Source organism: Myxocyprinus asiaticus, chromosome 47 (genome assembly GCF_019703515.2).
Source record: "Myxocyprinus asiaticus isolate MX2 ecotype Aquarium Trade chromosome 47, UBuf_Myxa_2, whole genome shotgun sequence".
Taxonomy (NCBI): Eukaryota; Metazoa; Chordata; class Actinopteri; order Cypriniformes; family Catostomidae; genus Myxocyprinus; species Myxocyprinus asiaticus.
Genome location: NC_059390.1, coordinates 11,144,273 through 11,165,899, shown reverse-complemented (window position 1 = coordinate 11,165,899; position 21,627 = coordinate 11,144,273). Strand labels below are relative to the sequence as shown.

The 21,627-nt window shown below is 37.5% G+C and overlaps 1 protein-coding gene and 1 non-coding gene across 4 annotated transcripts; one reads left to right on the top strand and one right to left on the bottom strand.

Moving 5' to 3' along the window:
• trnay-gua (transfer RNA tyrosine (anticodon GUA)) lies at nt 1-88 on the top strand. The gene is given in 2 exon segments: nt 1-37; nt 53-88. It is a non-coding gene; the product is annotated as a tRNA-Tyr (tRNA).
• A 2,291-nt stretch (nt 89-2,379) lies between these two features.
• Nucleotides 2,380-21,627, bottom strand: LOC127436384 (cryptochrome-1-like). Of its 3 annotated transcripts, XM_051690483.1 has the most exons (14): nt 20,712-21,627; nt 9,687-9,795; nt 9,127-9,269; nt 8,671-8,855; nt 8,347-8,435; nt 8,041-8,181; nt 7,391-7,702; nt 6,775-6,926; nt 6,219-6,421; nt 4,253-4,360; nt 3,976-4,074; nt 3,629-3,697; nt 3,214-3,324; nt 2,380-3,109 (listed from the first exon to the last, which is right to left on the bottom strand). In XM_051690483.1, the coding sequence occupies exons 1-13, from the start codon at nt 20,867-20,869 to the stop codon at nt 3,221-3,223; spliced, it is 1,872 nt and encodes a 623-aa protein (XP_051546443.1). In that variant the 5' UTR covers nt 20,870-21,627; the 3' UTR covers nt 2,380-3,109; nt 3,214-3,220. The 3 variants fall into 3 exon arrangements, with proteins under 3 accessions (XP_051546443.1, XP_051546444.1, XP_051546445.1); XM_051690484.1 differs by lacking the exon at nt 3,629-3,697; XM_051690485.1 differs by lacking the exons at nt 3,976-4,074; nt 4,253-4,360.

Below are 21,627 nucleotides of genomic sequence, written 5' to 3'. Positions count from 1 at the left end.
CCTTCGATAGCTCAGTTGGTAGAGCGGAGGACTGTAGAGGTTGATCACTGTAATCCTTAGGTCGCTGGTTCGAATCCGGCTCGAAGGAAACATTTTCAGCCCGTGATGAATTTATCTTCTTAACTGTTATGTGCATTCTCGTTTTGTAATTTTAGCTACAACTTTACATATATTACTTGTGTTGCTTTGGTATAGAAAGGCATCTATCATGAACGTTAATGATGCTTTGAATTACTTTAGTATGTTAGATTAATACCACCCTCGTGCGTTACCTAAGAGAACTGTTTTGTTCATTTAAAAATATTTAATATTAAGAATGTGTTATTATAAACGATTAGCTGAATCCTTCCTTCTTTGTTTAGGGTATCCAGGGAGAGAGTTGGGGCTACCGATAAAAATAATAATAATAATTAAACACTGCTTTTTAATGTAATATACGAACGTAAATAAAAGCATTTGGGTCCTTGCTCTTTTGCGCCGCTGAAATGAGAAGCTTGAATAAAATGGACAAACAGCGCTCTCATGTGGACTTCAAACAATGTATGCATCAACTTTTGGACAAACAATTTTCTTGCTTATTTCCCTTCTTTTATCATTTTATGCAGAGGTTTTATTTCCACCAAAACTTTTGCGTCGTTATTATTTATATCAGTGAAGACATGGCAGTGCAGATTAATGTATTATGTATTTCTAACGCAATATTCATTTCATAACGTGACAGATGTGTAGGAGCCTCTGTTGTCCCTAATTGACAAATCAGTTGTTTATGGGCGCATGTGCATGTATGTCTGTGACCATTTTTAAACATGCAGAAAAAAAGAAAATAAATAAAATCATCAGCCATTAATTATTGGCGTTCATTAAAATAGTACTTACATCGTATGACGTCACTTCTTATGCAATCTGGAGGCGTGGTCAAACAGGCAGCGTTTTATGGAACTGAATGACTAGTAATATCTGCATGAATTATTTCTTCTTTCAGTTATAATCTTGTACATCTTATTTAGTCACTGGAGTACTGTGAAAGATCCTCAGCAGGCTCTGACAGAAGGTTTTTCTTAAAAGCAAAGTTTCGCGCGTTTCGCTGTCCTTAGGTAAGCAATCAGTGTTTCAATGTTTCTCATAAGCAAATATGTGACAAAATGGCAGTTTCTTCATTGAATGCCCGAAAACGTTGTCATGTAGTCTTATGGCGTTTATAGCAGGCCTAAAAAGTGTTTGGACACTTCTTCCACACTTATATGTGTGAATGTCATCGCATTAGATAACATCAAATCCATGGAGCTACACTTACAGTAACTGTGCTTGGACACCTGGGTGAACTTGAGGGAAACTGACTTCATACATCCACAAAAAAAAAAAAAAAAAAAAAAAAACACACATCTTAACAAGCTGGTTAAAAGTAATAATAATAAATTAAAAATGTCTAAGAAAAATGTCGTGTCATTTGATAGCAAAATATAAAATGCAATCTAATGCACTGAAATTCATACACCAGGATGTGGCTTATAGTTCACCCCAAAATACAAATTCTCTCATCATTTACTCACCCTTATGCCATTCCAGATGTGTGTGACTTTCTTTCTTCAGCTGAACACAAACTAAGGTTTTTAGGAGAATATCTCAGCTCTGTAGTTACATACAGTGCAAGTGAATGGTGACCAGAACTTTGTAGCTCCAGAAATCACATAAAGGAAACAGAGAAGTAATCTATAAAACTCCAGAGGTTAAATCCATATCTTCAGAAGTGATATAATAGGTGTGGGTGAGAAAAAGATCAAAATGTACTATCTCCACTTTCTCTTTTACATCTGTAAGTCACATGTGGTGCAGGTTTAGTTTCACTTTCGAGTTAAAAAAAAAAAAAGACTTAAAAATTGTTCTTTTTCTTTCCAACACTTATTATATTGCTTCTGAAGATTCACTGGAGTCTTATGGGTTACATTTATGTTTCCTTTATTTGATTTTTGGAGCTACAAAGATCTGATCACCATTTGATTGCATTGTATGGACCTACAGAGTTTAGATATTTTTCTAAAAGTGATTGAATTAAATGATGGGAGAATTTTCATTTTTGGGCAAACTATCCCTTTAAATCCATACCTTCAGAAGCAAGATGATGCTGAAAGAAATTCTATTGCAACCACTCAATAAAATCCCCCCCCCCAAAAAAAGTGTACATTTAATTTTAGAAATTATGTATGTCTCATTTGTCAGCAACAAGTTATATTATGCATGTATGATTTTATTGGCCAACCTGCTATCACTATTGGTCATTAAAAAACACATATTGGCCAACCACTTGTGAATACTATATTCAATTATTTCTTGCATTTGAGACAAAACTGCATTCATTAGGTGAATGAGCAGGACAGCATGTACATTTACACTTTATTAAACAAGCACAACATGGGAAAATGAGAAACATGGAGGTGAATTATAGTTTGATACAGTTTACAGTAATGTTCTGAGGACAGGGGGACACCCAGATAGAGAAAAGAAAGATAGGTCACAGAGAGGACCACCAACGGGGACATTTATCAGGGAACAGAGAAGGATTAAGAGAAAAATGACAGTCTGGAAAGAGAAAATAGGAGAGGTATCACAAACAGCTGAGAGAAAGAGCGAACAAAGGAGAGATTAAAATAATAATAATTCTTTATATCAAAAATATATCAGTGGGTCTATGACTACATGAAATAGAGAAAGCACATACAATATTAAATATGTACATGTTGTATGTGTGTATTCATCAAATCCTTATATACACAAAAATTTAGCCCCAAACAGTTCAAACATGAACGCAACGTTGACAGAACATTGCAGCAGTGTATATCACAGAGCCGCAACGCAATTCCAAAGTTGTCTGTATGTTGGCGACCGCTTGGGTGAAGTCCCTGTAATAACGTAAAGTCTGAATGTTTAGCAGTGCACGCTGTGTGGATGTGCTTATAGAGAGAATCATGCACTCCCTTTTATCGCTCCCTAGAATGGGATTGTGGTTGCTCTTCCAAAAAACTGCAAAATGTAACAACTTGAAAAGGTGAGAACAATTATCACGGCCTTTGTGAAGTCATGGAAGCCGATACGCATGGGCCTCTTCCCGTTTCTGGAACGCACATAAAAACACAGGAAAACAAATTAGAATTTTAGGCTTCATAAGGTATGATAACCTAGCTAATGTTTATGCATATATGGACAACAATGACAAACCTGGAGTTTAAGAGCTGCTCTGCCTCAGAACTTTTGAACCTGTGGCAGGACCAGACTCTTCGATGTGCCGTTTTCCAGACGGCAGGAGGGTACTGCTGTGTAACCCTCGTCCTGGAAAAGAGATAATGGCAGCTATAACATTTACATGATATTAGATTTGTCATTGGTTAAATGGATAGTTCACCCACATGTCGTCCCAAACCCGTATCACTTTCTTTCTCAGTTATACACAAAAGAAGTATATGCAATGACAGTCTGTGATGTCAATGATGGCGTCCAGTTACAGCTGTGGCATTCTGTGAGATAACTCCTTTTGTGTACCACAGAAGAAAGTCACATAGGTTTGGAGGGTGAGTAAATGATGATCTAATTCTCATTTTTGGTGAACTATCCCTTCAAATGTTGTGGTCTTTACCTGGCTGTATAGCAGGACCAGGTATCTGCTGTGAGTCATGCCTGTAGCACATAATGCTACTACTGTTGCCTGCATGATAAACAGATGATTTATGAACTCTTTATGTCATATAATAATTATAATATCTATCTATCTATCTATCTATCTACCTACCTACCTATCTATCTATATATACAGTGTACAACTGATATATATATATATATATATATATATATATATATATATATATATATATATATGTGGGTTTATGATGGGTTCAAATTACTCTTTTTACATGTTTACTGTGAAAAATATTTGAATTTTTGCAGATATAGATATTGATGTGTCATTGACAGTATTGTTTGCACCTTGTAGTTGTGTGCTGCTGCTTGGCTGGTGGTCTCCTTGAGGGTAAACCATCGTCCTGCTGTGCCATTCACCTTGAGAGGTGGGTGGCATCTGATAGCCTGAAGTAAATACACAAAACTAATGTTGATCTTGTACTCCAAATTTAAAAAAAAAAAATTATCTGGGGAATATGCTTTGGTCAATTGAATTTTGTTTGCGACTATCTGGTATGCCATCTTGACGAGAATAAACCAGTCAAACTAATGAAACCAAGGAAGAGTTTGAGAGTGTGCAAACCTGAAGATGCAGTGGCTTCCTTGGTCACATCTCCAGTTTGGAATCCCATTAAGTTTGTGGAATTCTCGCCATTTCCATTGGGATTGGATGGCACCATTGCCAGCAGTCCTATAAAGAATGAGGCCTCAGTCAGAGCAGCACACTAACTCGTTCATGGATCTATTTCCCTAGTACAGTTGTGCTCAAAAGTTTGCATACCCTTGGAGAATTGGTAATATATGTACCATTTTTAAAGAAAACATGAGTGAGCAGGCAAAACACATTTCTTTTATTTCTTATGGGATCCATATTCAACTGTAGGTTATAACAGAATGGCACAATCATAAAACAAAACATGGCAACAAAGAAAAAAATGAAATGACCTGTTCAAAAGTCTGCATACCCTTAGTTCTTAATACTGTGTATTGCCCCCTTTAGTATCAATGACAGCGTGCAGTCTTTTGTAATAGTTGTCTATGAGGCCCCAAATTCTTGCAGGTGGTATAGCTGCCCATTCATCTTGGCAAAATGCCTACAGGTCATGCAAAGTCTTTGGTCATCTTCCATGAACCGCACGTTTGAGATCTCTCCAGAGTGGCTCGATGATATTAAGGTCAGGAGACTGTGATGGCCACTCCAGAACCTTCACCTTTTTCTGCTGTAACCACTGGAGGGTCAACTTGGCCTTGTGCTTAGGGTCATTGTCGTGCTGGAAAGTCCAAGAGCGTCCCATGCGCAGCTTTCGTGCAGAAGAATGCAAATTGTCTGCCAGTATTTTCTGATAACATGCTGCATTCATCTTGCCATCAATTTTCACAAGATTCCCCGTGCCTTTAGAGCTCACACACCCCCAAAACATCAGTGAGCCACCACCATGCTTTACAGTGGGGATGGTATTCTTTTCACTATAGGCCTTGTTGACCCCTCTCCAAACATAGCACTTATGGTTGTGACCATACAGCTCTATTTTGGTCTCGTTACTCCAAATTACAGTGTGCCAGAAGCTGTGAGGCGTGTCAAGGTGTTGTCGGGCATATTGTAACCGGGCTTTTTTGTGGCATTGGTGCAGTAATGTTCTGGCAACTCGACCATGCAAATCATTTTTGTTCAAGGATCATCGTATTGTGCTCCTTGAAACAACCATCCCGTCTTTTTCCAGAGCAGCCTGTATTTCTCCTGAGGTTACCTGTGGGTTTTTCATTGTATCCTGAACAATTCTTCTGGCAGTTGTGGCTGAAATCTTTCTTGGTCTACCTGACCTTGGCTTGGTATCAAGAGATCCCTGAATTTTCCACTTATTAATAAGTGAATGAACAGTACTGACTGGCATTTTCAAGGCTTTGGATATCTTTTTATATCCTTTTCCATCTTTATAAAGTTCCATTACCTTGTTACGCAGGTCTTTTGACAGTTCTTTTCTGCTCCCCATGGCTCAGTATCTAGCCTGCTCAGTGCATCCACGTGAGAGCTAACAAACTCACTGACTATTTATACACAGACACTAATTGCAATTTAAAAAGCCACAGGTGTGGGAAATTAACCTTTAATTGCCATTTAAACCTGTGTGTTTCACCTTGTGTGTCTGTAACAAGGTCAAACATTCAAGGATATGTAAACTTTTTTGATCAGGGTCATTTGGGTGATTTCTGTTATCATTATGATTTAAAAAAGAGCCAAACAACTATGTGATAATAAATGGCTTCATATGATCACTATCCTTAAATAAAAGACAGTTTATTTGCATGATCAGTCATATTTTCAAAATCAATGCCAACATTTCTGCCAGGATATGCAAACTCCTGAGCACAATGGTATTTCATACATTTAATCACATTCAGTTTTAGCAACTGCTTTCAAAAATTAAAAGTCTCAAAAAACCCACAACAACCCTTCATGTCCAAAAGCCACTAAGTTCATAAGGGTTCCCATTTTCACATTAGCATTAATGTTTTTATAAGATGCTAGAATTCAGCAGTTATTGTCTTACCCAGGCCACGGTAGCAGGACAGTTGCTGGTAGATCTGTTTCATGCGCTCTATGTTGAGACGGCTCGCCTCAGCGTGATGAACCATGGGCTTGGGATAGTGTACACCAATTATACATTTAGCTGCTTTCTGGACGCTCTCTGGAGCATTCCAAGGGTCATAGATATACTTGGCTGGGAACCCCCTTAACACTGGCAAATATCGCCTTCAAGAAAAAAAGGAGATTAAATTAGATCAGAAATGAAAACATCAGATTTATTTGTTGCTTTATATTTAGCAATAAATACAGAAGAGACCCATGGTTAAGCCTAAAGACCTATTCACAGCAGGTATGGATTTTTAAGAATTTAAAACAAGATTTTAAAATGACAATGATCTTAATTTTTTATTTTCAAAGGATGGGTCCATTTATAAAGTGTTTTGAATGCCAAAAAATCTCACCGACCTTTCAGAGTATTCTGAAAATTTGGCACTGGACTTGGTGTCAGTAGTTTAGGTGCAAATTTTTTTTTGCATTTCTGTTGTTGTTTAGTCACATCAGACTTGGCCCTTACTCACCGTATGTAGTCTCCGTTGGGGTCGGTGCGGCGGCCGAAGCCAACAGGACAGTAGCAGTGGAAGAACTGCTGGAAGAAGGAGCTGCAGGAGAGCCACATCCAGCTTCCTGCATTCACACTCCAATCTGCATCCAGCAACAACTCCTCAAAGACCTGTGATGCATGCGAATGCCATTAGTGAAAATGAACAATTCAGGTGTTATGGACATTAATAAGGGATTCTAGGAGCATATATACTGTATATACACACCGATCAGCATAACATTAAAACCACCTGCCTAATATTGTGTAGGTCCCACTTGTGCCACCAAAACAGAGCGAGGGGGACCTACTCAATATTAGTCAGGTGGTTTTAATGTTGTGGCTGTATATATATATATATATATATATATATATATATATATATATATACATATGTATATATACATATATATATGTAATGGTGTTACTATGATCCAAAGAATATTTGTTAATCAGATTTGTAAAAAGTATTGATATTTAATGGTTTTTATACTTTATACTGGTATTTAATTGACCTCTAATGATGTACAGATTTCTAAATTTTTCGACTGTCATCTTTAAGTAAGCATGTCCAAAAAAAAAAATAGCCTTTATACCTTCATGCCCTCCTCCCAGCTGATCCACAGATCTCCGCGGGTAAGGAAACAAGCAACTGCATGTCGTGCCAGGTGGTGAATCCAGCCCTCTTGCCTCAGCTGGGTCATGATGGCATCGATCCAGGGGAAACCCGTCCTGCCCTCTGCCCACTTGGCCAAAGCTTCTGGGTTTTTGTCCCACGGGATCTGCACGCAAATGGGGTTACCTTCCATCTTGTCGAAGCATGGGTTGTTGGTGGCAGCTGTGTAGAAGAATTCACGCCAAAGTAACTGGCCGTAGAGTGACAGAGGAGGTGAGCTGTTCCTTTTGACCTGCGGAATGTGGAAAAGACAGTGAAATAAACTCTTGATACTCAGAAAAGTGAAATTAATCACACTGCTGGTTAAAGATCTGGTCCTGAAACCATAAGGTTCCAAGGTCAAATCCTGCAATGGGCAATCCTTGAGCTATCACCATTGTACCCTTAAGCATGACACTTCATCCCAACTTGCTCCAGTGGGAATGTTCTTGAAACACCAATCGTGATGCACCAATTGCTGTGGTGAAGCGATAAATATTCTATTTGATTCTATTCATATTTTACTGAGTCTGTTCAACATAAACAATATCATGCTGAAGAATGTAACATACACGATGATGAAAAGCTCACCTTCCTGTACAGGTCTGTGAGTTTGAAATAGAAGAGCCGACAGGAGAGGCAGCCGAATCTTAAATATGGACTGAGGCCAGTTGGACTTGCCAACAGGGAATTGGCATTCATTCTTGGACGCTCAAAGTTAGCCACCCAAGCCTAAAAGAGAACACTTTTTTGATTAGTGTTTGCTATGAAATTATAAACGCTTCATTATTATACCAAAGTGAGAGAAGCAAATAGAATTCTGTACTGTAACATCAACTACCTGTATGTAGACATGTGAAGATAGTATAAGAGACAGTTAATAACTTATACTCTAACCTTCCTCTCCAGATGCCTCTCTAGACGAGTGAGGGCCTCTGTTTCTCCCCCAGGCCACACCGCTGAGGACAAACCCTCTGTGTCAAAGCCTGTTTTTAAACATAAAGACACTTTTAACTGGTAGTGAATTGTCATGGAGAGTTTGGCATGATTTTATGCAGTAAAATAGTGGCTAACATGGCAAAACATGGTTTCTATTGTGGTACTCTATGTTCTATTTAGTTAAAGAAGGTTATCAATATCTAAGAAAATAAACGTGTGTATGCCATATTTTAAATCTCGAGGAACAAGCTCGAGGTTGTTTTTGACATTTAGGTGACTAACCAAGCTCTTCCAAAGAAGGAACCCCAAACTTCTCATCGTGGTCATCGGAGACCGGTGTGTTGCAGGACCCCATGACCTCTGCTGTGATGGTCTCTGCCGGGGTTTCCACCGCCTCCATCCTGCTGATGAGGGTCTGGAAGCGCTTGTATGTGAGTGGAGACTGGCCTCCATTTAGCTCTATGATCCTGAGACAACAATTCACAAGTAAGTAAGAAATAGATCTCAATAGAATGAAATGCAATAAATTAAACAGGGCAAAAAGAAATGAAAGTCACAATAAAATTAAGAAAAGGTACAAGGGAAGTTGATATATTTACAGTTTTTTTTTTTATTTTTTTTTTTTAATCAATATCAAGATTCCAGGTTCAAATGTACAGTATATGAATGTTTACTGGGAATAAACATGTTAGGTCCTGTAACTGGTCTCTCAATTAATATGAGCTTAGAAGTACATACTTGTCCAGATCGTAGAGCGTATGCGAGATGCGTACTATCACCTCCACGCCTGCCTCATTGGCCAGCTTCTTAATGGCTGCATCTCGCTCCTTCCCAAATGGCTCTGAGTCATACTCGTAAGACATACGAGTAATGTTCCACTCCTGGATTTGTTACAATATCATACCATTAGAGGGCAACAAATGTTCACTCATGGAAACTATCCTAGCCTATTTAGAGAACACACAGTACTGCAAAAGAGTGCCAAGTCACGACTCATGTTGTTCCAAATCTGTATGAGTTTGTGAGTGTAAGGGTCTAACAGCCTCTGTCCCCATTCACTTTCATTGTATGGGAAAAAAGATGCGATGTAAGTGAATGGAGACTGAGGTTGACATTCCACCCCTACCTCTACATATCCTTTTGTGTTCAGAACAAAATGAGGGTGAGTAAAATAATTAACTATCCCTTTAAATGTTTTTCTGTTGCAATATTATTACTTTATAATTGAAGAAATCTATCTGTTGAAATTCTGTCAATAGTAACTGCATTGTGGTAAATTATGGCAATGTGAGCTGTACCTTGAACAGCCTGGGGAAGACATCGGTGGGCTGGCCACGGATAACAAAGAGTCGTGAGTTGAGTTTGCGGAGGTTGGCGTCCAAGTCTTCCAAACACTGCAGTAAAAACCTGAGCACAAGAGAGATAAAGAGAGATAAAATGTTGACACACATATACTGAAAAATAATATCATAAGCAATCTAATGACAAGCAAGTGCTACTTACAAAAACAAAGCTACTGCCGTGTGCAATATAGACTATTATTTTTAATTGAAAACATTTCAGACAGGGCAGGATACTGAACAAGGATAGTGTAAAAATAGTAACCACTGACAGAATAATGGCTATAACAGACAATTTCATGCTGAACCACCAAGTTTTCATCCAATTCTCTAATTATTACTCAATTACTACATTAAAATCTCTTTGATTTAATTTCTGAGCACTTTTTTTAGCACTTTTAATTATTTTAATGTAATATTTTTTGTAATGATAGATGATTTTCTTACGTCCCTGCATTGGACAATAGAGGCAAAATACAGAGAAAATGGAACACTAGTGCCAGCTTGACACCATTACCAAGATCGCGACTCTTCATTATAAACAGCAGTGCTTTCAATGAATGAGAGCTGTGCTAATTGAACATTCTTACATATTTTATTACGCACAGGGCTGCCATTGGCACAGAATGCCACCTTTAGATAGCTGTCATTTTATGCATGAGTAGAAGACTCTGCTCTCATTAACACCTACAACACACCACGTGCTATTCAGACTCTCAAGTCTGAAGAGATGCAGCTGAACTAGATGAACTAGAAGAAAATGTGAGTTGTGCTTTCTCGTGCAAATCCCAGCCACAATGCTAGGGTGTTGTAGGTAGTTGCCAGGGCATTGCTACTGTATGTGGTTGGCTGCAATGTTATTCAGAGTGGTTTTGTAGCACTAGGTTGCTAGGGTGTTCTGCGCACTTCCATGCACTACGTCATGCACATTATCTTGAGGGATATTAAGATGGAGCAGCTGAATGACCTCCTTGCTTCAAGAGAGTTTTATTTGCAGTATTGGAGCAATTGTACCTCGTTTTATTAAAAGCTTCCAGGAGACACCGCAGAATAAGTGTAATATCTCATATAATAAGTGCTGAAATGGCTGCAATGCCCATACGCCACCAGCCTCTGCATACCTGGGAGCTCCTGCTCTCAAATCTCTTCTGGCGGATTGTGAAGACCAACTTTAATGACCAGCTGTGGGTTAACCACTTCCAAATGTCAAGGGCTATGTTTGAAGAATTGTGCATCTTGCATTCTCATAACACGTGCACAAATGGTCAAAACAAGTTATCATTTTGCAAATAAACTGTTTCAATCACCTTAATGTGCATTTTAACTAATGCACAACTATACAAAATCCACCTCCGCCATTAAATTTTATGCGAATTTTGAGTTATTCGCATATCAAGCGTTTCCATTCAGGATTTCTTAAGCGTAATTTCAAAATGCGCATACAGATAGTTAGATGGAAACCCAGCTTGAGAGTGAGTGAGTAATCCGAGGCAATTCCTTGAGGAAGTATGTTGTTTAACCAATTAAGTTCATACCAACATCTACTGTTGTCAATTCAGTCTGATCTGTCAATCAGTCCAACTAATTCATTAAAAAGAACCGCACTGCACAAGAGATTAATTTGTGAAATTGGACAGCACATTGTGTTGTATATTAGTTTTTGCCTGCAGTCAGTGAGGGCAATGCAATAGAATGCTGTGCTTACTATTTATTGTCAATCTATTATTTCATGGCATCCCAGTATTTCTCTCTCAACACATACAATTTACAGGTTCACCATGTTCAGCTTGTCTGTCTGTCTGTCTCTATTTATACTGCAGATTCAGTTCCTAAATAGTGGTGCCGGAAACACTGCTGTGTACTTATGGATGATGTCTTCAAAATAAATTATTTTGACAAAACAAACATTGCATATCTCATAAAACTCACATTCTGAGCAAAAACATGAATTTCTGTTAAAGTATAGTTCCTTAAAAAGGAAAATTCTGTCATAATTTGCACATCCTCATGTTGTTTCAAACACTTTCTATTAGTGGTCGACCGATATGGGTTTTTTAATGGCCGATGCCGAGAGCAGAGTGGCCGATAGGCCGATATATTGCCGATATATCACACAATTTAATACAGTAAATAGCATAAACATAAAATTGCTAAGAAAAATGAATAAACTCTTATTTAGCAATATATTTACTAAATTTCACACAAAACTTTAACTTTGTTAAAAAGAATCTAAAAAAAATAATAGTGTATTTTAAATGGTAGATAGCAGTTTCTTCTGATTTCTGATTGGTCATAAAATTGTAGCAATTTCTTTGCGCATGAAGGAATTGTTAATATATTAGGAAGAAGGAAATAACAGTACACACAGTCAAAAAATACAGAATCAAACCAACTGTACGTACAGTACACAGTGAATATAGCATTTACTCATAGTGCACGTTAAGCGCTTTTACTTAGAAGTTGCACTCATGTGCTCATGCAGATCCAGCGTGAGCAGCAATCTCCTGACAGTTTAAACGGCCTGGATCGCCTGCTTGGATTGTCATGGACTGACCGTCATGATTTGTGAATCAGAGGAACTTTTAATCCTGAAGTTTTGATTCTGGCTGATAGAATACGCAATTCAGAGGAAGATATTAGATGAGCGCTCGACGGGAAGAAAATGTTGAATTACATCTGTTTTTGATTTGAAATTGATTTTTCTAAAATATAGCAAGCAGCGACAGCAGCTATGATCTGAAGAGCACTTGGCCATGATGCAGTGACCCACAAACCCTAGTTCTTGTTGTCTGTAGCATCTCACATAACCTCAAGTGCTGAGTAAGAGGAAAGCTCCAGCCTCTAGCTAACCTCTCCTCAACCCCAGACAACCTCAGGTGATATGCTGCTCAACGTCCTGGCCAACTCTACCTGATCTCAAGCAAAATCTCTCTAAAACTGTTATCACACAGTCTTGGTCAGAAAAAAAGAATCGTTCGTACAACATCTTTCCCTTTCAAGGATTCCAGTCTCGGTTTAAGAGCAAACCAGACATGAGATCTCAGTACTCATTGTTTGTTTAATTTTCAAAGATTCATAATCCATCTGAAATGTCATGATCTCCCTATCTAGACTATAAGCTAACCAGCAGATGCTAAAGGAAGGGCCTTGTGATCTGCAGTGTGACCTATGAAGCACTTCTTTAGGGTCAGATGGACAAACTCTGTTTGAGAATTATATGGTCTTTTGATCAACTTAGTCAAAACTAAACAAAAGACAAGAATAAAGAACTTTGCTTATCAGAACTGGATGAAATGAAATAGCAGACGTTCGAAAGAGTACAACATGTGCATTATGTGTGCTTTTCAGACAGTGTTTTAACACCAAATACTTTTTCCTAGTTTAACGTGCAGAGACAACTGTAAATAGTGAGCCATTCATAGGTTGTCAGTGGTGCTTTCAAAACAGTACATTGCACTCTTTGTTTGAGTGGTCCTGCAGGCCAACTTCTGCCTCAACCAATGGTGCGAGTTTGAGCGCGAGACTACACTGAAGAAACACCTAACTTTATGAATTAAACTCTGGAATGTAACTTTTGCTTCATCATTTGTGCCATGGACATAAATGGCATAAATATCGCCTGGCAGATAATAAAACAGAAGGGATTCCGACTTGTAAAAAGCATTCACGTTTTTGATGAACTCGTAATTACAATTCGAAATTACAAACTTGGAATTCTATGAAAGCTCCGACTTGACAGTCGTGACTTCATATAAATATGGCAGAAGCCTGAGCAGTTAAAAGGTACTTAATACATATTTCTGTTTGTTTGATATGCCATTTTATTACCTGGAGCATTTTCTTTGTCCTCAAACATTTTGCAACAACATTTATATGTGAATTAGTATAGTGATACATATTTTGTTGTTACCAACAACAAAGCAATTTTGGTATTATGAGTGTTGTCATAGAAACAAATAACTCCTGAGATCCCAGGACATGAACAGCTCAGAGTAGAACCTCCGAGTTGTCATTTTGTAATTACAGTAACTCAGACATGACGTGAACCCAACATTAGGCCAGCAAGCAACCACATAGCAATGATGCAACAACCCAGAAAACCCTAGCAACCATAATAACAATCACAATATCAGAGCCCTTGCAACCAATACCATCATGGCAGCAAATTTTGCAAATTCTGAATGGTGTAATTCAATCAATATTCAATATTCTTACAAATTATTTACATAGATCTCTCTGAGACATTCATTGGTATTGACTAGCCAACTATCAAATATCAATTCACAACAAAGCTGAAAAGACTAATTAGTCAATGTGAGACAGAAGCATTGTTATCGGTTTAGATAACCAAAATTTTGGCAAACATGATAAATTAGGAATACTGTTATTCAGCCCCATGTGAAAAGGTTTATTCTGTGTTTATGTGTGGGCTCCAGTGTTGCCAGGTAACACAGCCACTGGAGGGAACATCATTTGTTGGAGTAAAACCAGTCAGCTTATTGTGTCTAAATTTGTGCTTAAATGTAAACATGCAAGAATGAGTGAAAAAAAAAAATCACCCTCTTAACACACCCAGTGCAGCAAAACTCTATAATTTGATGCAAAAAAAAAAAAACAAAAAAACATTTTATCTCTTTGTGCTCCTCTTAAAGAGTGGCTACAAACTCACTGGCAAATGCTTACAAATTAGTCATGACATGTGGCAGTCTAACATTTGTCCCCTATATCCGTACTGCTGTACAATCCTGCCTGCATGTCCACACATGAAGCATCCTCCCTTACAAGCAATCAGTGATAATGTGTAAATCCCAGTCTAAGCCTTAGCCTCTCAGTCAGAGTGTTTGTCATTGACTCACTGCCGTACGATCAGAACCAAAGACAGTTGTCTCACAGTCAGCTGACCCAGTGACACAGTAACAGAACCCAGGTCAAATGCACAGATATTACATCACGCTGCTGTTTTCATCAGCTGCAGCATTGTAGTAATGATAGAGATAATAACGGCTCTGTTGCTTTCAGATGCTTTATATGGAGTTAGGATGAAAATAAGGTGTACTTCGAACTGCTCTGAGACCAGTGCAGACAGACAGCACGCTGGAGGTTAAGTCATTCATTAAATTGGGAGCAAGGGAGCATCCTCTAGCCAAGTGCATTCACTCCTAACATCTGACCAACAGTTCAGTTTCAAACTGCAGATGATTTTTGCACCAATCAACATGTTTGGCAGACATGGGAAAATGGTAATCAGTACTTAGATTCAGAATTTATAATGTATAATTTTATTTTAACATGGTTGGCAGTGATTGGATGATGCTGGCCATTACATTGAATCAGAATTAATTATGCTAATTTCTGATTGGCAAAATGCTTCAGCACTGGCTATCACTTTGTTTAACAGAAGAGGAAACGTTGAGATTTTGTTGCTAAAGTAGAAAAAAAAATTTTAACATAAAAGTCAAATCAAATAAATTTTATTTGTATAGTTTTTTTTTAGAAGAACAGAAAATCAGCTGTATTGTCTGTAACATCTCAAAAACATGAATAACCAACTCTCCTGGAAACATAAAAAAAATCTGACTTTCTATCGCTTGGTATTATTTAAAATTTCACAACTTAGTCCTGCTGTCCACATATGAGGACATACATTTTTAGGAAAACTATTTGTTTAAAATTTATTTTTTTTTTTGCATGTTTATTAGGGGCTACTAATTACAAATCAAAAAGGGAAATAGAAAAATGCACACAGCAGTCACGCTCGGGTCTCAGGAGGTTAATTTCAGTAGGCATTTCTGCCTTTAAACCCACCACAAATTGGCTCCATTCACTTACAAGTGTCTCACTGTAACCTAGATTTTTGCTTCTTTTTTATTATTATTTTTTGTGGTAATTAACATTATGCCACAAATGCTGTCGATTGAGCTTAACTTGTATTGAACCCGGAATATTCCTTTAAGTAGGTCACCACTGCTGAGCACATTACTAAGCATTTTGTAGTAGTCATTACGACTAGGGATGCACCGATACCACTTTTTCTCTTCCGATCCGATTCCGATATCGGAAATCTCAGTATCGGCCAATACCGATCCCGATCCGATACCAGTGATGTTTTTTTGCATAATCAGTTTAGAATATCTTTACATTATTGTGTGGAACTAATTGGGAGTACTCTTTAATATGTGAAGAAACACAAACCTCTAACTACACATTATTTCAATATAAATGTATAGCTTATTAAGAAAAACTTTATTGTTAACTAGTACACTGGATAATGTAGCAGCAAAATTAACAGTAAGTCCAGTAGAAGTAGAAAAGAAGCCATTTTTCTTTTTTTTTTTTGCAAAAAATGTTCTGGACTTTAAAGGATTCAGATCTCTTTTTTGTTAAATTTAGTTGTAAGATATCAGCTCACTTTTCATTCACAGTTATTTTTTGGTTATTTATTTTCTAACACACAGTATCAGATTTGGATCGGGTTCGTCGGACCGATACCCGATCCGTTTAAAAACGTCAGTATCGGAGCCAATACCGATCCAGGTCCGATACCGGATCTAATTATGACCTCCCTCTATAACATACTGACCCATTTCTGTTCACGACACAACAGAGACACTGGAGGGCGGATGAAGGTGGGAGACACTAAGCACCGTTACATCATTAGCCAGTGTTCAATCAGATGACTTGTGCCACACAGTAGTTGACGTCACCTTTTGTGTATGTGAACAATTTTATAGAAAACAGATGCCAGAAAGGCATTGATACTTTTAGTGATTGGATAATTTAAAACAGTATTTTTATTTTTGACTCCTATAGCTAAAGCTATAGTGTGTAATTTCTCTGCCACTAGCGTCACCTAGAGCAAAATGCAAATAAATAAATATAAAATAAAATAAAACAATTTGTAATCAGGTTATCCTGATTTCCTGATCCCAGTCTACCATTGGATGGAAAAATGATAGTCCTGCCATTGGCTGAGCCAGTGTTACTGTGTTGGGCAGGTCAGGATATTCAACGCAACAGAACATTGTTTTGATATCGCCACTGTTTACACTTTTCAGTCTTTTGAGAGGCTTGTCATAAGCAACCAGGAGCTGAGAATTGTCATCTAGCGACCCAGTCATCTAGCCATCACAAACCTCTAGCCATCACAAATTGGGCCTTGTCAAAGTCGCTCAGATCCTTACGCTTGCCCATTTTTCCTGCTTCCAATAGTGTTATTCACTTCACCCACCAGTGGTTTTAATGTTGTGGCTGATCAGTGTGTGTGTGTGTGTGTGTGTGTGTGTGTGTGTGTGTGTGTGTGTGTGTATGTATGTATATATATATATATATATATATATATATATATATTATATACACTATATGGCCAAAAGTTTGTGGACACCCCCTTCCAATTAATGAATTTGGTTACTCCATTAAATCCAGTAAAGATATTTTTTTAATGTTTCTTTATGTAATGGCTTGTGCTTTGTGTGCTTCCAAATTTGTGGCAACTGTTTGGGGATAGCCCTTTTCTGTTCCAGCATGACAATGCCCAAACAAACAGAACAAAGTGAGATCCATAAAGAAATGGTTTACTGTGTCTGGCGTGGAAGAAATTGACTGGCCTGCACAAAGCCCAGACCTGAACCCCACTGATCACTTTTGGGGTGAACTGGAACAACAACTGTAAGTCAGGCCCCATTGACCAACATCAGTTCCTGACCTCACTGATAGCCTTGTGTTATTACAGCAAAGGGGGAAATTGATGCCTAAGGTTTTGAAATCAAATGTTCAAGCACATATATGTATATATATATATATATATATATATATATATATACATACACACACACACACACATATACTTCTAGTACCAAATTAGCAATTTAGCATGATTACTCAAGGATAAGATGTTGGAGTGATGGCTGCTGGAAATGGGGCCTGTCTAGATTTGACTTTTTTCAAATAGTGATGGTGCTGTTTTTTTTACATCAGTAATGTCCTGACTATACATTGTGATCAGCTGAATGCCACTTTGGTGAATAAAAGTACTAATTCCTTTCCATAAGAGCAAATTCTGCACATTATTCCAAACTTTTGGTCGCCAGTATATATATGTATGTTAGGGGTGTCACAGTTCAAATTTCTCACGGTTCGGTTTGTATCACAGTTTTAGGGTCACGGTTTCGGTACGGTTTGGTATTTGCAATGTACTGATTGTATCAAAACCATGGTGACAGCAATCATGGTTACAACAATATTACTATAGTAAAACCATGGTTAATTTTCACTGGGTCTTTAACTAAAAACCCTTTTCTCGAATTAATAAATCAACATTTTAACTTAATACCCGCACTATTACGCTACATGCATCCACATAAAATGCATTTCAAACTCTACTGCACATATATACAATATTCGGAAGCTGTACATCACTATAGAAGGAACGTTGCTATTAAAATGGATAGGAGGGATGTTGTGACGTGGCTCGAGTGTTTTAATCACACATCTTCGTAAGCAGTGTAGGGAAACATATAATTGGCAATGAACACCCCAATCACTTTTTTATTGTTTTATGCCTGTCCGAATCAGCACTGAGTGCTTGCTTAAAAACAAAAGGGAATTTGTGCAATTTTGGCTCATCTGCGGCTCTGTGCACTATCTTTCCCCGGTGATTTCGGCGTAAATGATCATATGTTGATACATTTACCAGTATACGGAACTCGTGTCAAGCGATGTCTGCAGTGCCTGTTTTGTAAACGTTTTTGACCATCGCTGTTGTAATTGACTGCAAAAAGAAAATGTTGCCAGACAGGAGACCTGAATAACGCAGGGGGCTTCTCTATCAGCAGCTCGTTTTCTCCACTTGCCATTTTCAACTACACACAACGCCTGCAGAACTGTGATGTCATCAAGTTGACCCATGTGAAACACAGACGGAGTGTATCCATTTGCAGATCCATTCAGGTGCATTAGCGGAGATTGTAACTGTGCGTGTCTATTTGATGCTTTATTTTCTTGACAAAACCTTGTGCTCCAGATGCGTCAATAAACTTGAGGTGAACAGCAGTGCCAATGCTTCCCGAATCGTGGGTGGCGAACCATACGGTACGTTTTTTTTTTTTTTTTTTACTGAGAACCATTACACCCCTAATATATATATATATATATATATATATATATATATATATATATATATATATATATTTATATATTTATTTATTTATTTTTACAATAACTTTCTCCAAACTCTGTATTTTGGGATTAATTACACAATGAGCTGGAAGACTGGACTGGATAATAAAAATATGTAACAATTCTTACTTTGTCATGTGGAAAACAATTACATTAATTGTACTGGCTGCTGTTAAAGCAAACAGTACAAAACCAGAGAACTCTCTGCAGTGATAGTGGGACCTTGCTCAACCAGTCAGCAGACTCAACAAGTTTCAAGTCATGATTCAGGTCAACATTTAACCCTTTCTCTCTGTTTAGCTTTTTACGTTAACAAAGACTGGAAATAGTGTTATTAGGGTACAACGGGGCTAAAAGCCCTCCGGGGTAAAAGGCACATTTGATTTTTTTTAATATCCCAAAATACTAAATACCACCAAAAACTACCACATCAGTTTCCTAAACATCTATTTTTCATGGTGCACTGCAAAATTTTCCTGATCCATAAAATTGTTACATGTAATGTCTAAAGGTTGATTTTGAGGCAATTTGATCTAATATTATTATTTATTTATTTTTTTAAATGTTGCAAATTTATGTAGCTAATGAAAATCCCTGAAGTTTTCACATTTATTTTTTAGACACAATACTTATTTGTTATTTTCAATTTTGTTCAAGGTGATCACATCAAAGTTTTTTTTGTTTTTGTTTTTTTTTTTTTCTTTAAATAACTGTCCAGTAAGTGTTTGGGGTAAAAAGTCCCCATTGCAGGGGCTAAAGGCCCTTCGTAAAGCACATTGTTTATCATAAGTGGGGGTGGGGGTATATTTGTTATGAAAAATTTTCAAAGTGGGCTCACATTGACTGATCCGATCACAATGGAGATTAATATGTTAGAATACTTGAGATAATATGAAATGTCAAATGTGACTGAAATGAACAGAAAATGGTGCACCCTTTGCAGAAGTAGCTTTAAATAAGCATGATCTTAATTTGTAAAAAAAATAAAATAAAATAAAATAAAATAAAATAAAATTGTTTGCATTAGTTGACAAATTTTGCCCTGTAACTATTGCCCCTATATATACAGGATATCACAATAAACCCCCTGGAGGCCTTTTACCCCAAGTGTGGGGTAAAAGTCCCCCTCGTCACCTTATTTAAAAAACTGAATTTTAAATCAAAACAACCTTCTGATATTATTTGTTTCACACAAATTATGTTGCTCCATCAATTTTCAATAAAAGGCATGTTTTTTTAAAATCTTTATACACTTTATGAACAACAACAACAACAAAAAAAGCTAATTTTCTTTTAGCCTTTAGCCCTGTTGTTTCCTATGCATAAATTATCCAGTAATTAATCTTTAATACATTATTATTATTATTAAGTAATTAATCAGTAATACATCTTTGTTGCACGTTTACATGCATTCACCAACTATTTACTCATTTTTTCGTTCACCACTTGTTCTATAAAACCACTTCTGCCCACTGATAATTTCTTAGAATTATTTAAATTAAGTTAAATTATTATTAAATTGTTAATTTAATTGAATAATTAGTTAAAAGGAAAGCTGAATGTACATACCATGCCATTACTATGCTACAACAGTATTAGCCCTCAGTTTTGCATTAGATTTGGATTAGAAATAGTTTGATGTCATTGCATTTGAAAATAGAATAGAAAAGAATTGAGACAAGGCACAGACACATTCTAATTTGGAATCCCGATTCCCATAATTGAATTTAAAATCAGCTAGTACAGAACAGAAGAGAATCTTTGAAGAAACGACAGACACTTTAATATTTGACATCCAGATTTCATTACCTCCACCTGCTGATCCCAACGTTGGATGATCCCGCGAACCAGGGGTCGAGGATGTACACACAGCGGACAGAGTGCGCTCCTTCGATGGAGTCTCTAAGCGAAGGATTGTCGTGGAGCCTCAAGCCCTTCCTGAACCAGTGGACTGTATTTACCACCATCACTCCACTCAAGTCCCTTTGCCCGTTAGTGTGCTGGGTTGCTACGATATAGACTTCCTTCACGATCTTCTAATACACACTCCCAAGAAATTTCCTTGAAAGGCGAAGAAAATCTAATAATCTAAATAATAATAATAATAATAATATATGCACGTTTAAATTAAACTGGCTACCTCAGAAAAAAAAAATATTAGCCTTGCTCTAACAAAACATTTTCCATGATCATGTCTAATGATTTTGTACACGGCCACAGTTGAATCATTTGGACACGCGCTAGGTTGCCCGCGCGAGAGCCGAATACACGACTGGTTGTAGGACCAGCACGGCGACGCGCAGAACACTTCCCTGTTGTATAACTTGTTTTTCTGAATCACCCAAAATAATCAACTACGCTGAATATTATTTATATGTCGCCTCTCATTTTTAATGCAGATCAAGTTGTGCTTTATCTATCTGTTATGAATGTCTCAATGCGCGCGGTCTTCCAGGTTAAGTCAATATATAGTCCGGCGCGTGCGCCAGAATCAGCGCGATTATGTAAATATTAATATTGGATAAAGTCCATTGAAACAGCATTACAGGCAGCTGTCGCAGAAGAAAATGACATCCCGCATAAAATCAGATTTCATACTACGTGTTCTCAACGTGTCCTGGTTGTTTTCCTTCAGTGTTTTGTCCACTTGTAAATATTCTCCCACAGCGATTGTTCCACACGCTCTCTTTCGGCCATGGAATTGAATCGGTCGGCTTTGCTCCAC